The sequence below is a fragment of the Myotis lucifugus genome, unplaced genomic scaffold (assembly GCF_000147115.1).
Source record: "Myotis lucifugus unplaced genomic scaffold, Myoluc2.0 scaffold_44, whole genome shotgun sequence".
NCBI classification, from domain to species: domain Eukaryota; kingdom Metazoa; phylum Chordata; class Mammalia; order Chiroptera; family Vespertilionidae; genus Myotis; species Myotis lucifugus.
Window position 1 is genome coordinate 4043485 of NW_005871092.1, and position 17160 is coordinate 4060644.

General features: G+C 46.7%; 1 protein-coding gene across 1 annotated transcript; it reads left to right on the forward strand.

Moving 5' to 3' along the window:
- Positions 1-832: 832 nt before the first annotated feature.
- Positions 833-16469, forward strand: TECTB (tectorin beta). The gene is made up of 10 exons (XM_023753328.1): positions 833-987; positions 1784-1974; positions 2729-2871; positions 2977-3049; positions 7546-7649; positions 7795-7878; positions 11962-12124; positions 13976-14048; positions 15085-15117; positions 16325-16469. The coding sequence occupies exons 1-10, from the start codon at positions 912-914 to the stop codon at positions 16372-16374; spliced, it is 990 nt and encodes a 329-aa protein (XP_023609096.1). The 5' UTR covers positions 833-911; the 3' UTR covers positions 16375-16469.
- The last annotated feature ends 691 nt before the right edge of the window (positions 16470-17160 follow it).

Here is a 17160-nt window from a genome sequence, read left to right on the forward strand (position 1 = left end):
TTTTATGGTTGGGTCACAACACGAGGAACTGTATTTAAAGGGCCAGAAGGTTAAGAACCACTGATCTAGGGGAACTTCAGGATGAAACTGTACAAGGTCAGAGCTTATTAAAAAATATTATAGAAAAAAAACTGTACCATTTGCACTTGCACAAACAGCCTGCTTTTTGTTTGTCAGGTTTAACACTGCTGAACTTGAGTCCTTTTAAGTTCAAAGTTTAGAGAGTTTACCTATAAAAAAAGAAAGAAAGCAAGTTGTAAAGAATGAAAATTGTCACCTAAAACTGTGTAGAAATTAGGTTGCCTCCAATCAGTTATTTTTTTTGTACAAGGGGGGAAAATTTGTTTATTCCAATCATGGTGGAAGTGGTTAAAAAAAAAAGTTTTTCAACCCTCTGAAGTAAAAGAAATTAGACTCAAGTGGCCGTAACTGAGCTTCCCATCGGATTATTGTGCAAGGTCCCCTTTATTCCCCCCGCGGTGGATAATGCGTGTTCATTGTGGTTTATCTGGAGCCGGTTTCTTTTACACCCTCAGCCTGTATAAAGTCGAGCTAGGACTGGGGCCGGAGAATTGGGCGGCATCTGGGAGGCAGCATCCACAGTCCGGAGAGAATGAAGCAGTCGGGAACATGAGCAACTCCATGTGTTATTGACGCTCCCCGTGGTATGAGCCCCACTTTTTGCCGCTCAGTGCAGACCAGGAACCATTAGAAAGAGGAGGCGGACGGCATTCCGGATCTCCCTTGGAAATCCCCCCGAAGACTGTGTGCGCTGCTTTGTTCTCACCCTTCCTTTTAATTTCTCGCTCCTGTTTCTGACCTAGAATGATCGAGGCTCGGGCCCTGGCAGGACCGTGAACCTCTGGCCAGCTTGGTTTGGCCACCTGGCCAAGACCAGGTTCTGAGAAGCAATGATGATGAGGGCCTTCGTCCTGTTGGCCGTCTTTGTGGAAGCCTCTGCGAAGTCCTGCACTCCGAATAAAGCAGGTACGCCCTGGCGCTAGGCCTCTTCCCGGAGATGCCCTGAAACCTCCCTTTGCAAAGCTCAGAGCTCTGCATATAGCCAAGTAGAAGCACTTCAGCCCCACCCCCCACCCCCACAAGTGCCAATCAGAATTTTCCCATAAGAAGTAAAAAAATGTACTAGATAAAATTAGGCTTTCTAAAAATCAAAGAATAGATGGATAGATAGATAGAGATAAAATCTCCACTTTTTAAAATATTTTCCACTTGATTTGAATTTCTATCCTGTGCCTTGGATTATCGTTTCATATGAATGGACATTTTTTAAATGAATGGACATTTTTTATTTTAAGTTATGTGCTTATTTTCATGGGATTTAAAATATATATACAGGGTGTCCCAAAAAATGTATACGCACTTGTTTTCTGATAGGTCAATTGAAGATTCTTTCTTTTCAGATTTAACCCATTGGAATTAATAATTCAAAGTGTGTGTACATTTTGGGGGGACACCATAGATATATATATCCAATCAATCCAATCTTATTTCACAGATACATTCCTTGAAATAAATTAAAGTTTAAAAGTGGGGGAATTTTGAACACATATTAAGTATCATGCAGATATCACACAGATGTAGCAAAAACTATAAAACTGGAACTTGAATAACTGAGGTTTGGGACAACTTTTGTCACAGCCCATGAAGAATAACAGGGAAAGTGTTTTTAACCAATTGTTTTTGCATGTTCAGGTATCACTAGTACCCACTGATACTTATGATCACCATATCTGATTTCCAACCATGTGTATTCTCTTTCTAGATGTCATTCTTGTGTTTTGTTACCCAAAAACCATCATCACCAAAATCCCCGAGTGTCCCTATGGATGGGAAGTACATCAGCTGGCCCTGGGCGGGCTGTGTTACAATGGGGTCCATGAAGGAGGATACTACCAATTTGTAATCCCAGATTTGTCACCTAAAAACAAGTCCTATTGTGGAACCCAGTCCGAGGTAAGTTCAGGCCACACAATGAGCCGCTAAGATGAGAGCTGTGCCCAAGAATAAGATGTCTGCTGTCCATTCTTAGAAAGATTTAGAATTCACCCATTTCCTTTTAAGAGTTAATCTCATTTCCTGGGATGTCAATGTCATTTAAATTCTTCTCTTCTGCCTAGTTTAGGTGACTCTTTGGATTTGAATTTTATTCTCTTAATTGGTTGCCAGAGCCAGCTAGGCCACCTTCTGTGAATAGACCAACATACATTTCCCACCTCTACTTTGCTTTGAGTTCTGAGCCTGTGCTCAAAAGCTGCCACTCTTCCTCTGCCCCAGGCTTTGAACTGGTGGTAAAGGGCATTGTAAAGGAGTAACCAAACTACAACACAATTCATAATGAGCTCTTGTGAACTACCCAGGAAAGGTCATCAGAATTTAAAGGAACCATAGACAACCTCTTGCATATCCTTTATGACAGAGGAGAAATCTGCAACCTCCCAATAAAGCCACTAGTTGGAGTGGATACAACATTCAGTATACAGCATTCAACTTAAATTATTTTAAACAATCGTAGTTGAACAGGCTCAAGAACTCTTTATAAAAATGATCAACCCACCCAGACAAAAAGAATGGGTGCTGCTCTCAATGGCAGATATTCATGTCTGCCCATGGGGTATTTTTCTGAGCCAACTTCAATCACTTTTCTCAGAATCCTCCTTCTCCTCATGGGGGTACAGGTCCACCTTAACTGCCTTCTTCCTTCCTCCAGTACAAGCCCCCCATCTACCACTTCTACAGCCACATTGTTTCCAATGACAGCACGGTGATCGTGAAGAACCAGCCCGTGAACTACTCCTTCTCCTGCACCTACCACTCCACCTACTTGGTGAACCAGGCTGCCTTTGACCAGAGGTAAGTTTCTCAGAGAGTGGGGGGCTGGCTGCCTTGCGTGTGCTCTGCAGTCCTTGTCAATCAGGCATGTTTCAGTCCTTATGCAAAATTCTCTCCCCTTTTCAGAGTGGCCACTGTTCACGTGAAGAACGGGAGCATGGGCACATTTGAAAGCCAATTGTCTCTCAACTTCTACACTGTAAGTGGTCTCCAGGTTCCCATGACTGCCCTGTGGCCTCTTGAGGAGAGAATGGGATCCTTCCTTGGGATTCACTCTTCCCTAAGCTCTATGCAGAACTCCATTCTTACATTCAAGCTGAGATGTAAGCTTTGGTCTAGCTTTAAACCTCTTTAAAAACTACATGCAGCAGGAAGGCAGATTCCTAGACTGGATGGAAGAGCTGAGAGGTACTACAGAGAAAAGAGGTCAGTCAGCCTTCCCATTTCATAGATAAGAAAATTGAGGCAAGAGAAATCCTGTGAGTTGCCAAGGGTCAAGAGACAGCAAAACAGCCAATGTCTAACTCTTAATCAAGATTAGTTTCCACTGCAGCCCACTCTAGAGATTTATATTTAGGATCTAGCTTGTGTTAAAACATTTGCACAGAGTAGTGAGCTTCTTGCCTGGGCCATGGCTAAGGAGAGAGGTGGGATTTGCCTCTGCTGCCTAGTTCTTAGGCCTCAAATCCCTTCAGTCCATGGGCTTCCTCATGGACTAAGTTGGGCAGGCTGCCTATGTTGACATTGAAGCTAGAGGCACAGTTTGGTCTCTCTCAAATTAAGTGCTCCAGAGAAACTAAAAACACAATGGCCACTAGCCCAGCTGCACTTCTGTTACGAAGGGGTGCTTTGTTTTTTTAAACCTGCAGCTTTCAGGGAGGAGGCAGATCTACAGTGACACTAGCCCAGTGGGCTAGAGGAAGACACAAGCAGAAATAGAGATCTTTATAAAGAACTAGAAGATATCCTTAGAGGCCATCATGCCCAACCCATTCATTTCACAAAGAAAACAACTATATGGAAGCCCCCTGACCTTGAACTCTTTGGACTTGCTTTACTGACTCCCTGGAAGCTATTAACCCTGCTGAACTCAGAAGGGGAGAGCTAGAAGAGACCCTAATATAACCTGGTCCATTTTATAGATGAGGATCTGAAGCCCAGAGGAGGAAGTGACCTGCCCCAGATCCCAGAGGTAGTTCAGAGCAGTGCCCAGTCTGGGACCCAGATCTCCTAACCCTGCTCTTTGAGGCAGACTGACTACGAAGGGAATGAAGCTGAAGTTTTACCACCCCTCACTTGCACAGACCCCTTTCAAGGCCTTGTGTCTAATTTTTGTATTGAAATTTTTGATCCTTTTAATTAAAGAGGGCGCTCCAAATTAAGTAAGCTTCAAGGTCCCAGAAAACCTAGATCTGTCCCTGGCCACACACACTAGTAGTTAAGTCCTGAATAAAAAGAACCCCATTAACCTCATATAACCCCCTGGACCTGTGATCAGGAAGGTAAATGCAGTGATGAGAGCCAGGCTGATGAAAGGATACTCAAACCACTGCAATAACTGATGAACTTTGTTTAGAGAGAAAAATAGGCTTCACACATTGACAACAGTCTCAGGGGATGTTCTAATGACAGGCTGTCTTTGCCATCGAGTCCCTGTCCGGAAATACGTGATTGTTATTTTAACCAGATAAAATTATAGATATCAGCCTATGAAGATTTTACAACAGTGGGAAATGGAGAGGCACCAGGATTGTCGAAAATTATCACCCACCATCAGTCATGTTGGACTAAGTTTCAGACATAAATATCGAAATTTAGAACTGGAAGAAGTCTATTCTTTTGTAAAAGAAGAGAAAAAATTAAGAGGCATATCCTCAGAGTCACCCAGGCCATCCTCTGGGCTGATATACAGACTTCACAGGATGCCTCCTTGAACTGTTCTAGAAATGAGGCTACGGTCTCTTCTGGGGCCCACCACAACCTTTACAGGACAAACAGGCTCTGCAAAAAGGGGGCTCTGTTGTTACAATAGATTTTTTTCATGCTGATTAATAGTCCCACTGTGGGCTGTTTCCTATGCCTGAACCACACAGTTGGTATTTTTCTTCTCCTCCCTTTTTCCACTTTGAGAGCATTCTTGTGTGTTTCTGAAGAAACAGCTGCTCCCTGCATATATTTCCATCAAATTACCAGTGACAGAGCAGTGCCCTAGATTGCACAATAGAATCAGTGCTCTGCTAATTGCTTAGGATCCTGAGAACTCCAAATGCTGGGCTCCAAAAACACCGGTTCTCCTCGCTATTCTTCCTCTCTTCTCTCCCTACCCCTCCCACCCACTTCTACCAATGGCACATGGTTGGTATTCTTGGCAAAAACTTGTTTTGACTCCCAATCCAAATTAAAGGAAGGTCGTCAGCTTACAGAAGTAGCCTAGCGCTGTGGTTAAGAAATAGGCTTTGGTGTCACACCATTGGTTTGAAAGCCTGGTTCTACCATTCCTAACTGTGTGACCTTGAGCAAGTTAGTTAACCTCTCTGGGCTTCCACCAATGTATTTGTCAAATAGGAATAATGATAGTATTTACCCCATGGGTTTGTTTTGAGGATTAAATTAAATACGTCATTATGAAGCACTTACCAGACTGCTCAGCACAAGGTAACTGCCCATGAAAGTAACCATTCTTTTGATTTTAGCCTTTGACTCCATTTAAAGTGGAAACTCTGAGAGCATCAACAAGCATTGTTACCTTTATAGGGTTGAACATCCATATCAGTGTGGGATTAGGGTAACGCATTCAATCAAAATGGTACTGACCACTCCTCTTAGATAGAGACGAATGAAAAAGCTTGGGTTGAAACAAATACGAGCAAGAGGCCAAAATTACAGACTTCCAGAGTCAGAACAAACCTCAGAGGTGATCAACCTTGACTTTCCACGCAAAGTCCAAAACCCTTCTCAAGATTGCTGAGAGGTGTGCTCCCTATCTCTTCCAAGGAGAAAGGCACGTCGGGCCTTTCTGTTTCAGATCAGTGTGTGATCTGGCCCATTGGTCTTGGTTCTGTCTTCTGGAATCACACCATGTACTGATGTTGCTGATAGTCCTTCAACTATCTCGAGCTTGTCTTTCGCAAACTAAACATCTTCCCACTGTTGGCCCATTCCTCATCCTAGTCACTCTCTGGATGGGCCACTTGGTCAATGCCCCTGTCGAAAAGCAGAGCCCAGAACTGAAATATTTCGTTCTAGAACTTATCAGACCAATGCAAGGCACAGCGAGTCAGAGGTGATCTTCTAGATTCTGGAAAATTCTAAGAACATGTTCTAGGACAATTTTAGCTGTGGGTAGTTTTCTTTCTCTGCTATCTCACATTGAGCTTGTGAGCAAAAGCAACTCCCAGAATTTGCCCACGTGAACTGCTGTCAATCTAGATGTGCCCATCCTCACTAGCGGCGACTTAATCTTTTGGTCAGGTGAAGGGCCTAGGTGGCATGATTTTTCAAGCTGCTCTTCCATCCTGTTCACTGAGTGAGTAGTTTATGTGGTGTGTCTGTTTCCTGGGATCCCAAAACAAACTCTACAGCTATTATAGGGGGAAGCTATCTGGGAAGAGGTCCCTAATTTTCATGTTATAAAGAAAGCAGGGGGGTACTGTGCTGAACAGTGAAGAAACTGACCATTAAAAGTGTTTTGCTTCAGCAATGGAATCAACAGTGTAGATTTGAAACAAAATCAGGCAGGTTCCTCTGGGAGTAGAGGCATTATTCCACTATTTTAATATTCTGCTGGCAGAACCCTAGGAGCTGGAGCTGGGAGGAGCAGCTCTGACTTGGTTGGGGACTACTGTGTGGTCCCCAGGTAAGTTCCCACGTTTGGAAATAGTCTCTTGAAATATGACATGTCTCAGAAAATAACAAAAAACATTAAACACCACTGTTAATCTGTCACTTCAATGCACATATTAAGCTAGGAAATCACCTGTGATTAAGAACTTTCTTGTTTAATTATTGCAACCATTTCAATGGTGGAAGGGACTGACATATGGGAAGAAAACATCTGATTTCTAGGTGACTTGAGTCTAGGAGCCCTGGCAAGACTTGCAATCAGTAAAATAATGTAAGAATTGCTAGAAGATGATTCTGAGGCCTCTCAGCAAATCCCCTGAACTTGAACCATGGCGGGGGTTAAAGTCCAGTTTAACTAGATATCCTTGCTGCCACTGTTTACCTATTGCAGTTCTGCAAAGCTCCAAGTCCACTAACCTCAATATTTTAACTAGTATCCTGGTTTAAGCTTTATGCTTCTATTAACAAAGTCACCATCATAAAAAGACATCTGCAAGGTAGGAGAAGGCAAAGGTTATTCCTATTTTGAAGATGGGAAGATTGAGACCCAGGTTAGTGGGGGGAGCCAGGATTAGCCCAGGATTCTTGGATCATTCCTCTTTGGCACAGGTGAGACATGCAGTGAGTGTCTCACTGTGACCAGCAAATCCAGACATGTGATGTCCTCATCCCTTCTAAGGGGCACCAGCGTCCTAGGAGGTAGAGCTTTTCTGGTTCTGGGAGTTTCTCACTGTGGTCTCATGTGCCTGTGCCCTTTGGGTTGATCCCCACCCTCACCCCATCCCAATTCATCTGCTCCTGCCCAACCCAGTCTGAGAGGTCATAATGCCCAGTGTCAATTTCCTTCCAAAGAATGCCAAGTTCTCCATTAAGAAAGAAGCCCCTTTTGTCCTGGAGACATCTGAAATCGGTTCAGACCTGTTTGCAGGAGTAGAAGCCAAAGGGCTGAGCGTTAGGTAAGTACATTTTCTCCATTTTATATGTTCAAAGACAAAGAAGAGGGAAGAAAAAAAAAGACTAGCCGAGAGACTTTTCAATCACCAGATGTTTCGAGGCATACACCTCTCTGGCTCAAAGCGATGCGTTTTATTTCATTTCCAGGTTTAAAGTGGTTTTGAACAGTTGCTGGGCCACACCCTCGGCTGATTTCATGTATCCCTTGCAGTGGCAGCTGATCAACAAGGGGTAGGTACTGCTCTCTGGTGCCCAGGGCGCAGAGGTGGGGCCAGGCAGATCCAGGGCTCCGGATAGCTTGGGCGGGAGAGATAGAGGCCATTGAGTTCATTAAGGACATCCTCCTTGCTTCCAGGCTGAGTACTGATACTAGCAAACATGTATATTGTACTTTCTGATACTAGGCGCTGTTTTGATTGCTTTAACATATATTAACTCATTTGCCTTACAACAGCTAGGTGTTGTTCCTACCATCCCCATTTCCCAGATGAGGAAACTAAGGCACAAAAGGGGTTAAGTAATGTCACATAGTTTGCATGTGGGGAGGGGGCATGTGCTCAAATCCAATCAGTCTGACACCAGAACCCTGATGAGGACTAAATTAGATAATCCATGAGGAAAGCTTAGATGGAGTACCTACTCAGTATCCAACTGATTTAAATAGTATCATCGTTTTTATTATTAATTCAGTAGATAATGAAGAGCTCAACAGTTTTGAGTAGAGGACTGAAGTATTGGCATTGCACAACAGAAAGGCAAGTCTGGAAGTCCTACCTAGGATGGTTGAGAAACAATACCTGGCAGGTGGAAAGGCCAGGTTAGTTAAGTGCAGTGGTGCCTATTGAACCAAAGGTGACAATACCTGACCCGAGGTGCAGCCATGTGAATGGATGATCATCCAAGGGAGGCAGGAATGATAAAAGCTTAGCATCCAATTGGATATGCTGTGCAGAGAAGGGAGGAATATGCGACAAAGATGGCTTTGTATTGTTGAGTCTGCGCTTGTGAAGGGGAAGAATTATTTGTTGGTGGATGCTGGGGATGGGGCTTTCTGGATAAGGGACTTTGGATTCGCCTTGAGCACAGGGATGACAGGTCAAGCTTGAGATGACAATTGCTCAGAAACACTTAGAATTGTAACTTTGAAAAACAGAGGCGAAGTGGAGCTAGACTGGAGATGCAAGTGTTATCTCCAGTAAACACAGAAGAGCCCTCCCCAGACCAAAGCAGGCCAGTGCGACCTGGTTATTTCCAGAACCCAGCAGGGCACGAGTAAACACTGGGGTCAGGGGCAAAAATGATTAGGCAATAAAGGCCGAGCTACTTTGGACCTTTAACTCTTTATTTTTATTTAACAAGCACCTATAAAGCACTTACAACATACCAGGCACTGCTCCAGCCCGGTGCTTTGCAAATATTGATTTATTTACATTTCTTTAAACCCCTATTAAGTAAGTAGTATAATAACCTCTACTTTATAGATGAGAAAACTGAGGCACAGACTGAGGGTCAGAAACTTGCCCAAAGTCCAGAACTAGTAAGAGGGTAGACAATCCACGCTCAGGCGTGATCTCCCCGGGGGGTATGAATAGGACAGGCCTGTAGACCCCCATCGGAGCAACCCAGCAAAGCTTCCTGCAGAGATGGGAGCTTAGTGTGGGTGCTTACTTCACATCTGTCAGTGAGTGATTCACTTAGGTTCTGTTGATAATGGCACAATCTCAGGGAGATTCTGAAACAAATCATTGACCTACCGGACCTGAAATTACCACCCGGCATGGGGAACCTCTCAGACATGGCCACACAGGGGCATTGCTACATCATGGGATTGCCTACCTGCAGAGAGTTCTGGGGCCATTGCTCACCTGACAGATATGCAATGTGAAAGGAAAAGGAATGCTTGGGTGTTGGAGTAGTCTATACAGGCGTCCCTCACACTCCAGTGTGCACAGGAATTCCGGGGGGAGAGGGTATGACTGTCACGCATGCAGGCACGCTGTAAACTTACCACAAAAGAGGGTCCCTGGGTGGACCCGGGGAATCTGCATTTAAGCACAGCCATAGGGAGGAAGCCCTGATCTATTTCCATACCCTGCTTAGTGGAAGTGGCCCTTGAGGTTGGGGATACATACAATATACATGAAGACCAATGCCAATGGGGAGAACAAGAAGTCCACAACCTCACAGATCCTTTGGGGTCACACTAGGCCCTTTTGGAGGAAAACCCACTTTTCTTTTCTTTTTTAAAATATATTTTTATTGATTTCAGAGAGGAAGGGAGAGGGAGTGAGAGGTAGAAACATCAACGATGAGAGAGAATCATTGATCGGCTGCCTCCTGCATGTCCCCCCACTGGAGATTGAGCCCGAAACCCAGACGTGTGCCCTTGACCGGAATTGAACCCAGGACCCTAAAGTCCGCAGGTTGATGCTCTATCCAGCTAGGATGGAAAACCCACTTTTCAAGAGTGCCTGGCAAGATTAGAGTAGATGTACCATCAGGAAGTTTGATCCTATGTAGGGAAAGAGACGCCCGTGGTGACTGTGTGGAAACCTACCTATGGGCATTCCACCACCCAGAGAGATCAGCCCCAGAGGGGCAGGTGCCACGGCCATTGCCAAGAGGCAGCAGTGCCAGGGCCTCTGGTCCTGCCCATGGCTTGCCGCCTCCCCACCCCCCTGACACTCTTACATTGTTTTCCACTGGCTGATACCATGCCTTGGGCACTTCGGCTTCAGGGAACTATTTTAAGAACTCGCGTCTTAAGTTGGTACAAGAATCTCAGGTTTGTTGACCAAATGATCCTCTAAGAGTCTTGTTTCACAGCTCGGAAAATGTCCCCGGCTTGTTCACTGCTCTGAGGCCACCACCACCAGAGGCCAGCCTCTGACCCCTGGTCCCGATATAAGGCACAGCGTTCAAGCCTGGCTCCACTCACTAATTCTCAGAGTTAACATTCCTTCAGTCCTGTCGCTGACTCGGCCCCTGATGTCTGGTTCTGGTGGGAGGGGGTGGGAAGGTACATCATGAAGCGCCTCCGAGTAGCTGGGCTGCTCTCTGGGGCATGTGGAGTTGGACTGATAGTCAGAGACACGCTCTGGGGGTGGCGGGAGGGGTGGGGGGCAGGGGGCGCATTAGCATTGGCCAGTGGTCTGAAGCTTTTGAACCCACAGCCCTTTTCCACAGAGGACAGATTCCGGTGCTCCTGTCACCTGCAGACAATGAACCCCCCCACTCGTGTGGGCCCCGCTGTACATTCCCAGGAATGACTAACCGCTCCCGACACCTGGTTGAGTGTCTGGAACTTGAATAGGGAATCAGGATGTGTTTGGTAAATGAAAAGTGTTTTGCTTAAACCAGGGTTTCTTGACCTCGACACCATGACCTGTTGGGCTGGGTCATCCTTCGTTATGTGTAGGGGAGAGGTAGGGGAAAATGGGGGAGGGGCGTCTGAGCATTGCACAATGTCGGACAGCATCCCTGGCCTCTGCCCACCAGATGCCAGTAACACCTTCCCCAAGTCCTGACGACCACATTGCCAAACGGCCCCCGGGTGAGAACAAGTGGCTTCAACAAATGCCCATCTGTGTCATTATTTTTCTCTTTGACAGCAACTGTTACATTTGGGACTTACACATAAACAATACAAAGAAGAAAACAAAAGCTGTCCATAATTCCACCACTCTATAACAGCCAGGGTGAACACTTAGATGGCATCCTTCCAGTCTTTTTTTTCCTGTTCTTATATTAAAAGTATGACCACATTTTTACAAAGGTAATTATATAATGAAACAGAGAGGGAATTTAAATAGCATAAGGTAAATTCCGATTCCCAGCGGCAAAGCCTCATCATGCACTCAGAGAGACATGAGTTGGGTGTGACTTGGACGCAGGTGGCGATGGCAGCACCATGGGAAATGCTGTCCTGGCACCGCTGTCTCTCTTTACACATGCAGGGAGTCTGTACATACCCGGCCTTGGGGGGAGAAGGGGGAGCGGGGGACAGATGTGCGGTGCCCTAGCAGGTGCGAGACTTCTCATAAGTACCGCCCCACACCGGATGTAGCCTGGCTGTAGAGTGGGGAGGACCACACCCATCTCAGAGCTCCTCACCTTGACCCCAGAGTCCTGGGGAGGAGTGAGATGCTGCAGTCACAGGGCTCCGGAAGGATAACGCAAGGATAACGCGCTGTGGAGGAGCCCCGAGGGGGGTGCTGCTCTGCATGAACGTGCCCAAAAGGCTCTTGCTCTGTCACAGGGTAACATCTTCTCTCTTCCCTCCCCCTCTCCCCGCCCCGCCCCCATGTGCTTCAGCTGCCCCACGGATGAAACGGTCCTGGTGCATGAGAACGGGAAAGATCACAGGGCGACCTTCCAATTCAACGCCTTCCGGTTCCAGAACATCCCCAAGCTCTCCAAGGTTTGGTTACACTGTGAGACGTTCATTTGCGACAGCGAGAAGCTCTCCTGCCCAGTGGTGAGCCACCTCTCCCCACAGCGAGAACGTTGGGGGCGGGGGGGGGGGCGCTGGGATTGGAGAGGCTGTATTTTTAGCCGGGAAACTGTAACCAGACCAAGGCAGCTGAGTGCTGAGGACATTCTGGAGGAAAGGACACTGGGTGTGGGGCAGACATGCTGGGCCCTGTCCATCCCGCCACCAGGCTGCAGTCTGGCACGTGTCACTTAACCTCGGAGCCTGGCTTCCTCTTCTCTAAAGACGGAGTGGGGACCAGTCACGGGCACCCTTTCCTTTTCAGAGAGCCAAGGGGAGGTAAGATAACAGTGATGCCAGACGTGGACATGCTTTGAAAAAGGTAAAAGCACAGGGAGATGTAAAATCTCAGTGGTAGCAATAGGTTCTGGATGGAAGTCAAAAGCCGGGTATTTTTAGCTCTTGACTGAATAGTTTCCCCTCCTCAGCCCCTCCCCCCACCGAGAAGTTTCAACAGCATCAATCAACAGGTGTAGCAGATTTGGAGACAGTTTCATTGCGACTGGACGTGACCCTGCTCCTCTGGGCAGTGGTTCTAGCAGCGGTTCTCAACCTGTGGGTCGAGACCCCTTTGGCGGTCGAATGACCCTTTCACAGGGGTCGCCTAAGACCATCCTGCATATCAGATATTTACATTACGATTCATAACAGTAGCAACATTACAGTTATGAAGTAGCAACGAAAATAATTTTATGGTTGGGTCACAACATGAGGAACTGTATTTAAAGGGCCAGAAGGTTGAGAACCACTGTATCTAAAGTGTGGACCAGGGCAGCTTTAGTATCACCTGGGAACCTGTTAGGTATGCAAATCCTCAGTCCTGCCCTCAGACCACCTGAGGCAGAAACTCTGGGTGCGCCCCTCCCCCCATCTGTGCTTTCCCAAGCCCTTCTGGTGCTTCTGGGTCACCCTGAAGCGAGAACCTCTGTGTAGAGACCTAAAGGGTTACCTACCAAATGTTTACCTCTCAGATCTGTGGGGGCTAAAAAGCTTGGTGAGGAGGACACGGCATTTCTGAAGGGGGCGCTGCCCATTGGCCTATCATAACCAACAGACATACGATCATCCTCTCTGATTCATTTGGCCAGAAAATGGTCACGTATGAGCACAAATAGAGAAAGAGAAGGGAGCAAGACACATGTAACAGTTGGTAAAGGGATATTAATGGCATGACATTTTAAAAAATGAACTAGAACACACTTTGAATGTGTCCACCTCTCCACTCTGCTGAGAGTGACTGTAGGAAAAGCCTTCTTTCTTTTTCTTTCTTTCTTTTTCTTACTTTCTCTTTCTTTCTTTCTTTCTTTTTCTTTCTTTCTTTCTTTCTTTAATATATTTTTACTGATTTCAGAGAGGAGGAGAGAGGGAGAGAGAGATAGAAACATCAATGATGAGAGAGACTCATTGATCTGGTGCCTCCTGCACACCCCTTACTGGGGATTGAGCCTGAAACTCGGGCAAGTGCCCTTGACCAGAATCAAACCTGGGACCCTTCCGTTCATAGGGCGACGCTCTATCCACTGAGCCAAACCGGCCAGGGTGGAAAAGCCTTATTTCTTACCCCCTCCCCCAAATTGCCCATCCCTCCCACGCCAGCGCGAAGAATCAGTACAGTAGAGGGTTCCTCCTTCCCTCCCGGGAAAGAAGGGATGAAAATGTCTGAGTTGTTTTTAAAGAGAAGGTAATAATATCTGTTCGCTGGGGAATTTGGACTCCATCAAGTTTGTGGCTGTTCTTTTAACCTCTCGCCTTTCTCTCCTGTGTTTCATTTCTCACCCCTCCCCGCACCCACCCGCCTTCCACCGCCTCTCACCTGCGTTTCTCCTGGGTCCTCAGACTTGCGACAAGCGGAAGCGCCTCCTCCGGGACCAGACAGGGGGCGTCCTGGTCGTGGAGCTCTCCCTCCTCAGTAAGCGTCTCTGTGGCCCACGTGGCTGCTCGCTCTGGGCTGCGTCCACAGGCACAGGTGGTTGGAGCGTTTTAACTGAATTGCCAAACCAGTTGTGCCTGTAGCCACAACCTGCACCTGCAACTCGAGGCTTCTTAATTGGGGGATGGATAGCTCATGCCAAACCCAGGAGTTAAGATTAGCCAGCTACCCTGTGGCCTGAATTCCAATGCCCCCGAGGAATTAGGATATGCCGAGCTTGTAGACAGCGCATGCCTGTCGTCAACATTAATAATAGAAAATGAAATGTGCTGGGACATCCAGTGCAAGTCAACAAACTTTTATTGGGCAACCAGAAGTCTGGGTGGCCTGAGCGCTGGGGTTTCAGAAACAGAGGAGCCCTGCATGGGCTTTGTCCTAAAGAACTTAGCATCTTGGGGGGAGAGAGACTTTAAATGCTAAGGAAAGGGAGATAGGATCAATGGCATTGGGGGAGGGGGCCATAGAGTATATGACAAGGGATTCAACCTAGTCCAGGGCTTAGGGAAGACCTCTGAAGGTTACCAGACTATACCTGGGGGTGGGGAGGAGGGGCAGTAACCCAGGCTGCCACTAGATTATTTTTATGGCCTGCAAGCCAAGAATCTTTTTATGTGGTTGAAAAAAAATCAGAAGATTCATATTTCATGACACATTAGAATTATAGGGAGCTCAAATTTCAGTGTCTCTAAAGAAGGTTTTTTTGGGCCCAGCCATTCTTGTCCAGCTGCTTTCATGCTTCATCCACAGCGGCAAGTGGTCGAAATACAGACCACCTGGCCCACAAAGCAGAGATGTTTACTATCAGGCCCTTTCCAGCAAGTTGACCAACCCCTGCCTTAGAGAGCAGAGCGAGCGGAGGGGAAAACGGTGTGAGAGGGAGCCGCAGGGGAACAGGCAATAGCGCTAGAAACTCCAGGGAGCCTGGTGGTTTAATGAGGGGAGGAGACAAGTTCATGTTTTAGAAACAAAGCTCTGATCTTAAACCTTCAGCATTCTCTCTCTTTACTCACTACAGGCAGGGGATTCTCGAGTCTCTATAGCTTCTCAGGTAAGGAGAAGAGGCGCCTCTGGGAAATGTCATGGGCAAAGCTTTTAACAGGCAGATATGTGTGTTAAAGCAAGCTTACCTTTGGCCCCAGCAAAGCCTATAAGAGTTTAAAAAAATAACTCTTTAAGTAGCAGTCGCCAACCTTTCGGACCTCATGGACCACCAGTGGTCCATGGACTACCGGTTGGCGACCGCTGCTTAAAGCGCACCCGAGTTGGGCAGAGTGGATGGAGGTAGAGCAGGGAGAGAGGGACCAGGGGTAAATTGGATGGAGCAGAACCAAGTCCCACTCCCCAAGTCTCAGCAAAGACATCACCAGATGGCTTTGCTTGTTTCCTGCATGTAGAGAACAGATCAGTGATTTTCAATGACCTGTTCATTTAACAAATATTTGACTTCCTGCTATGACTCTGCCCCTCACTCACCTTGGGCAATGACCTCACCCTTCTCTTCCCCCGTTTCCTCTATGAAATTGGGCTAGTAATGGCCCTATCACACATGGCCGTTGTTTGGATTAAATGTTACAGATAAGGGCACCAAACAATGCCCAGCACACAGCAAACATCAGTAATGATTAGCCATAATGACTATAACACCGCATCAGGCGCTATCCTAGACCATATAGTTACTGTAGTGAGGCTGGCAAGGCCCCTGCCCTGCCTAATACCTGCTAAGTGTTGGGGTGGGGGCGGGGAAGGATTTAGCAGCCCAGGAAGCCTCTCAGAGGAGGAGACATTTCAGCCCAGGCCCACGATCTCACCCGAATGATGAGAAGGAGGCAACTATGCAAGGAGCTGGGGTAAGACGGTTCTATTTATTCACAAACTCACAGATGTAGAGTTTGCTCTTGCAGTTACAGGAAATCATGTAAACAGATTTTTTAAGACTCTAATCCCAGACGCAAAAGAAGTTGTACAGCTAAAGCCCTATAATGAAATATACCATCGCTGTCTTATCCAAGGTCAGATCCCCATCTGCCAGAGGTGCATAACCCAAGTGTAGCTGTTGGATTTTGTACTGATGAAAGTGAGCAACACACCTCCCCCCCAACCCCCACAAAGGATGGACAGGGCAGACTTTGTATAAAATGTGTAGAATTTATGAAAAGCGACTTGACAACCCCCAGGTGGACGCCTTTGTTAACGCTCCTGCTGAGTAGTCCTGGGTCCTTGCTGTTGCTGAGTGTGCTGCCTCCTTTGTTTCACAGATGTTCTCTACCACCTCGTCGTGATGCTGGGGATCTGTGCTGTGTTATAGGAGCCAGGCAGGCAGCTGCAGCTTCTCCGTCCAAGGTCATCTCCGTGGATGACACACTCAACATTTTCTGTGCTGCCAAAAAGCACACACAGAAGACCGCGTTGTTGGGGAACAGGCAATAGCGCTTTGCCAAGTGCATGTTCCAACGATTTGTGTGAATTTCAGTGATTGTTTTCCTTTGGTGCCCCTCTTCCTCTTGTTACTTCCTGTGGCTCTGAGCTCCTGGAGTCCCCCTCGTGCAACTGGCAGGGAGCCTTCTCTCCCTAAACTCAAGGCAGGGCTGTGGTGGACTCCTTTGAAAGCTCTCCTGATTGTAAAAGACCAGCACACCCAGCCAAGTGCAGCTGAGCATGTTCAGGGGAATACAGGGCATAACCACAAAGTCAGTGCTCAGCACAGAAGTCACAGGAAGAGCCAACTTTGATGAAGAGGCCTTTGCCATTGATGCTGCCGATTCTAATCTGAGGATCAGAGCTGAGCCTCAGGGGTTCCAATCTTTCAAACCAAGGTGTGGGGTTCAGAGTGGAATAGAATAGTTTTTGCTCAAATCTGCACAATATACAGGGGAGTAATTCTTGAGCTCCCCCAGTGCTAACCCAATTAATCTTGTTATAGGGTTTCTTAAATATGTGTCAACATTACATAGGTGTAAACTCCTCATTTTTATTGCTGATATATATTTCTAAAATCAAAAGAAACTTACAAATTAAAAATAGGAATACAGCTACAAAAAGAATAAAACTCACATGAACATTAATTTCACATAATGTGGCATTGACTACATGG

What these genes read in the sequence shown, in the direction of transcription:
- TECTB (XM_023753328.1), top strand. Translation starts at nt 912, where the DNA reads ATGATGATGAGGGCCTTCGTCCTGTTGGCCGTCTTTGTGGAAGCCTCT. An exon ending in TGTCTCTCAACTTCTACACT is followed by an intron (nt 3,050 to 7,545) that starts GTAAGTGGTCTC and finishes TTCCTTCCAAAG; the next exon opens with AATGCCAAGTTCTCCATTAA. An exon ending in GAGTCTCTATAGCTTCTCAG is followed by an intron (nt 15,118 to 16,324) that starts GTAAGGAGAAGA and finishes TTTGTTTCACAG; the next exon opens with ATGTTCTCTACCACCTCGTC.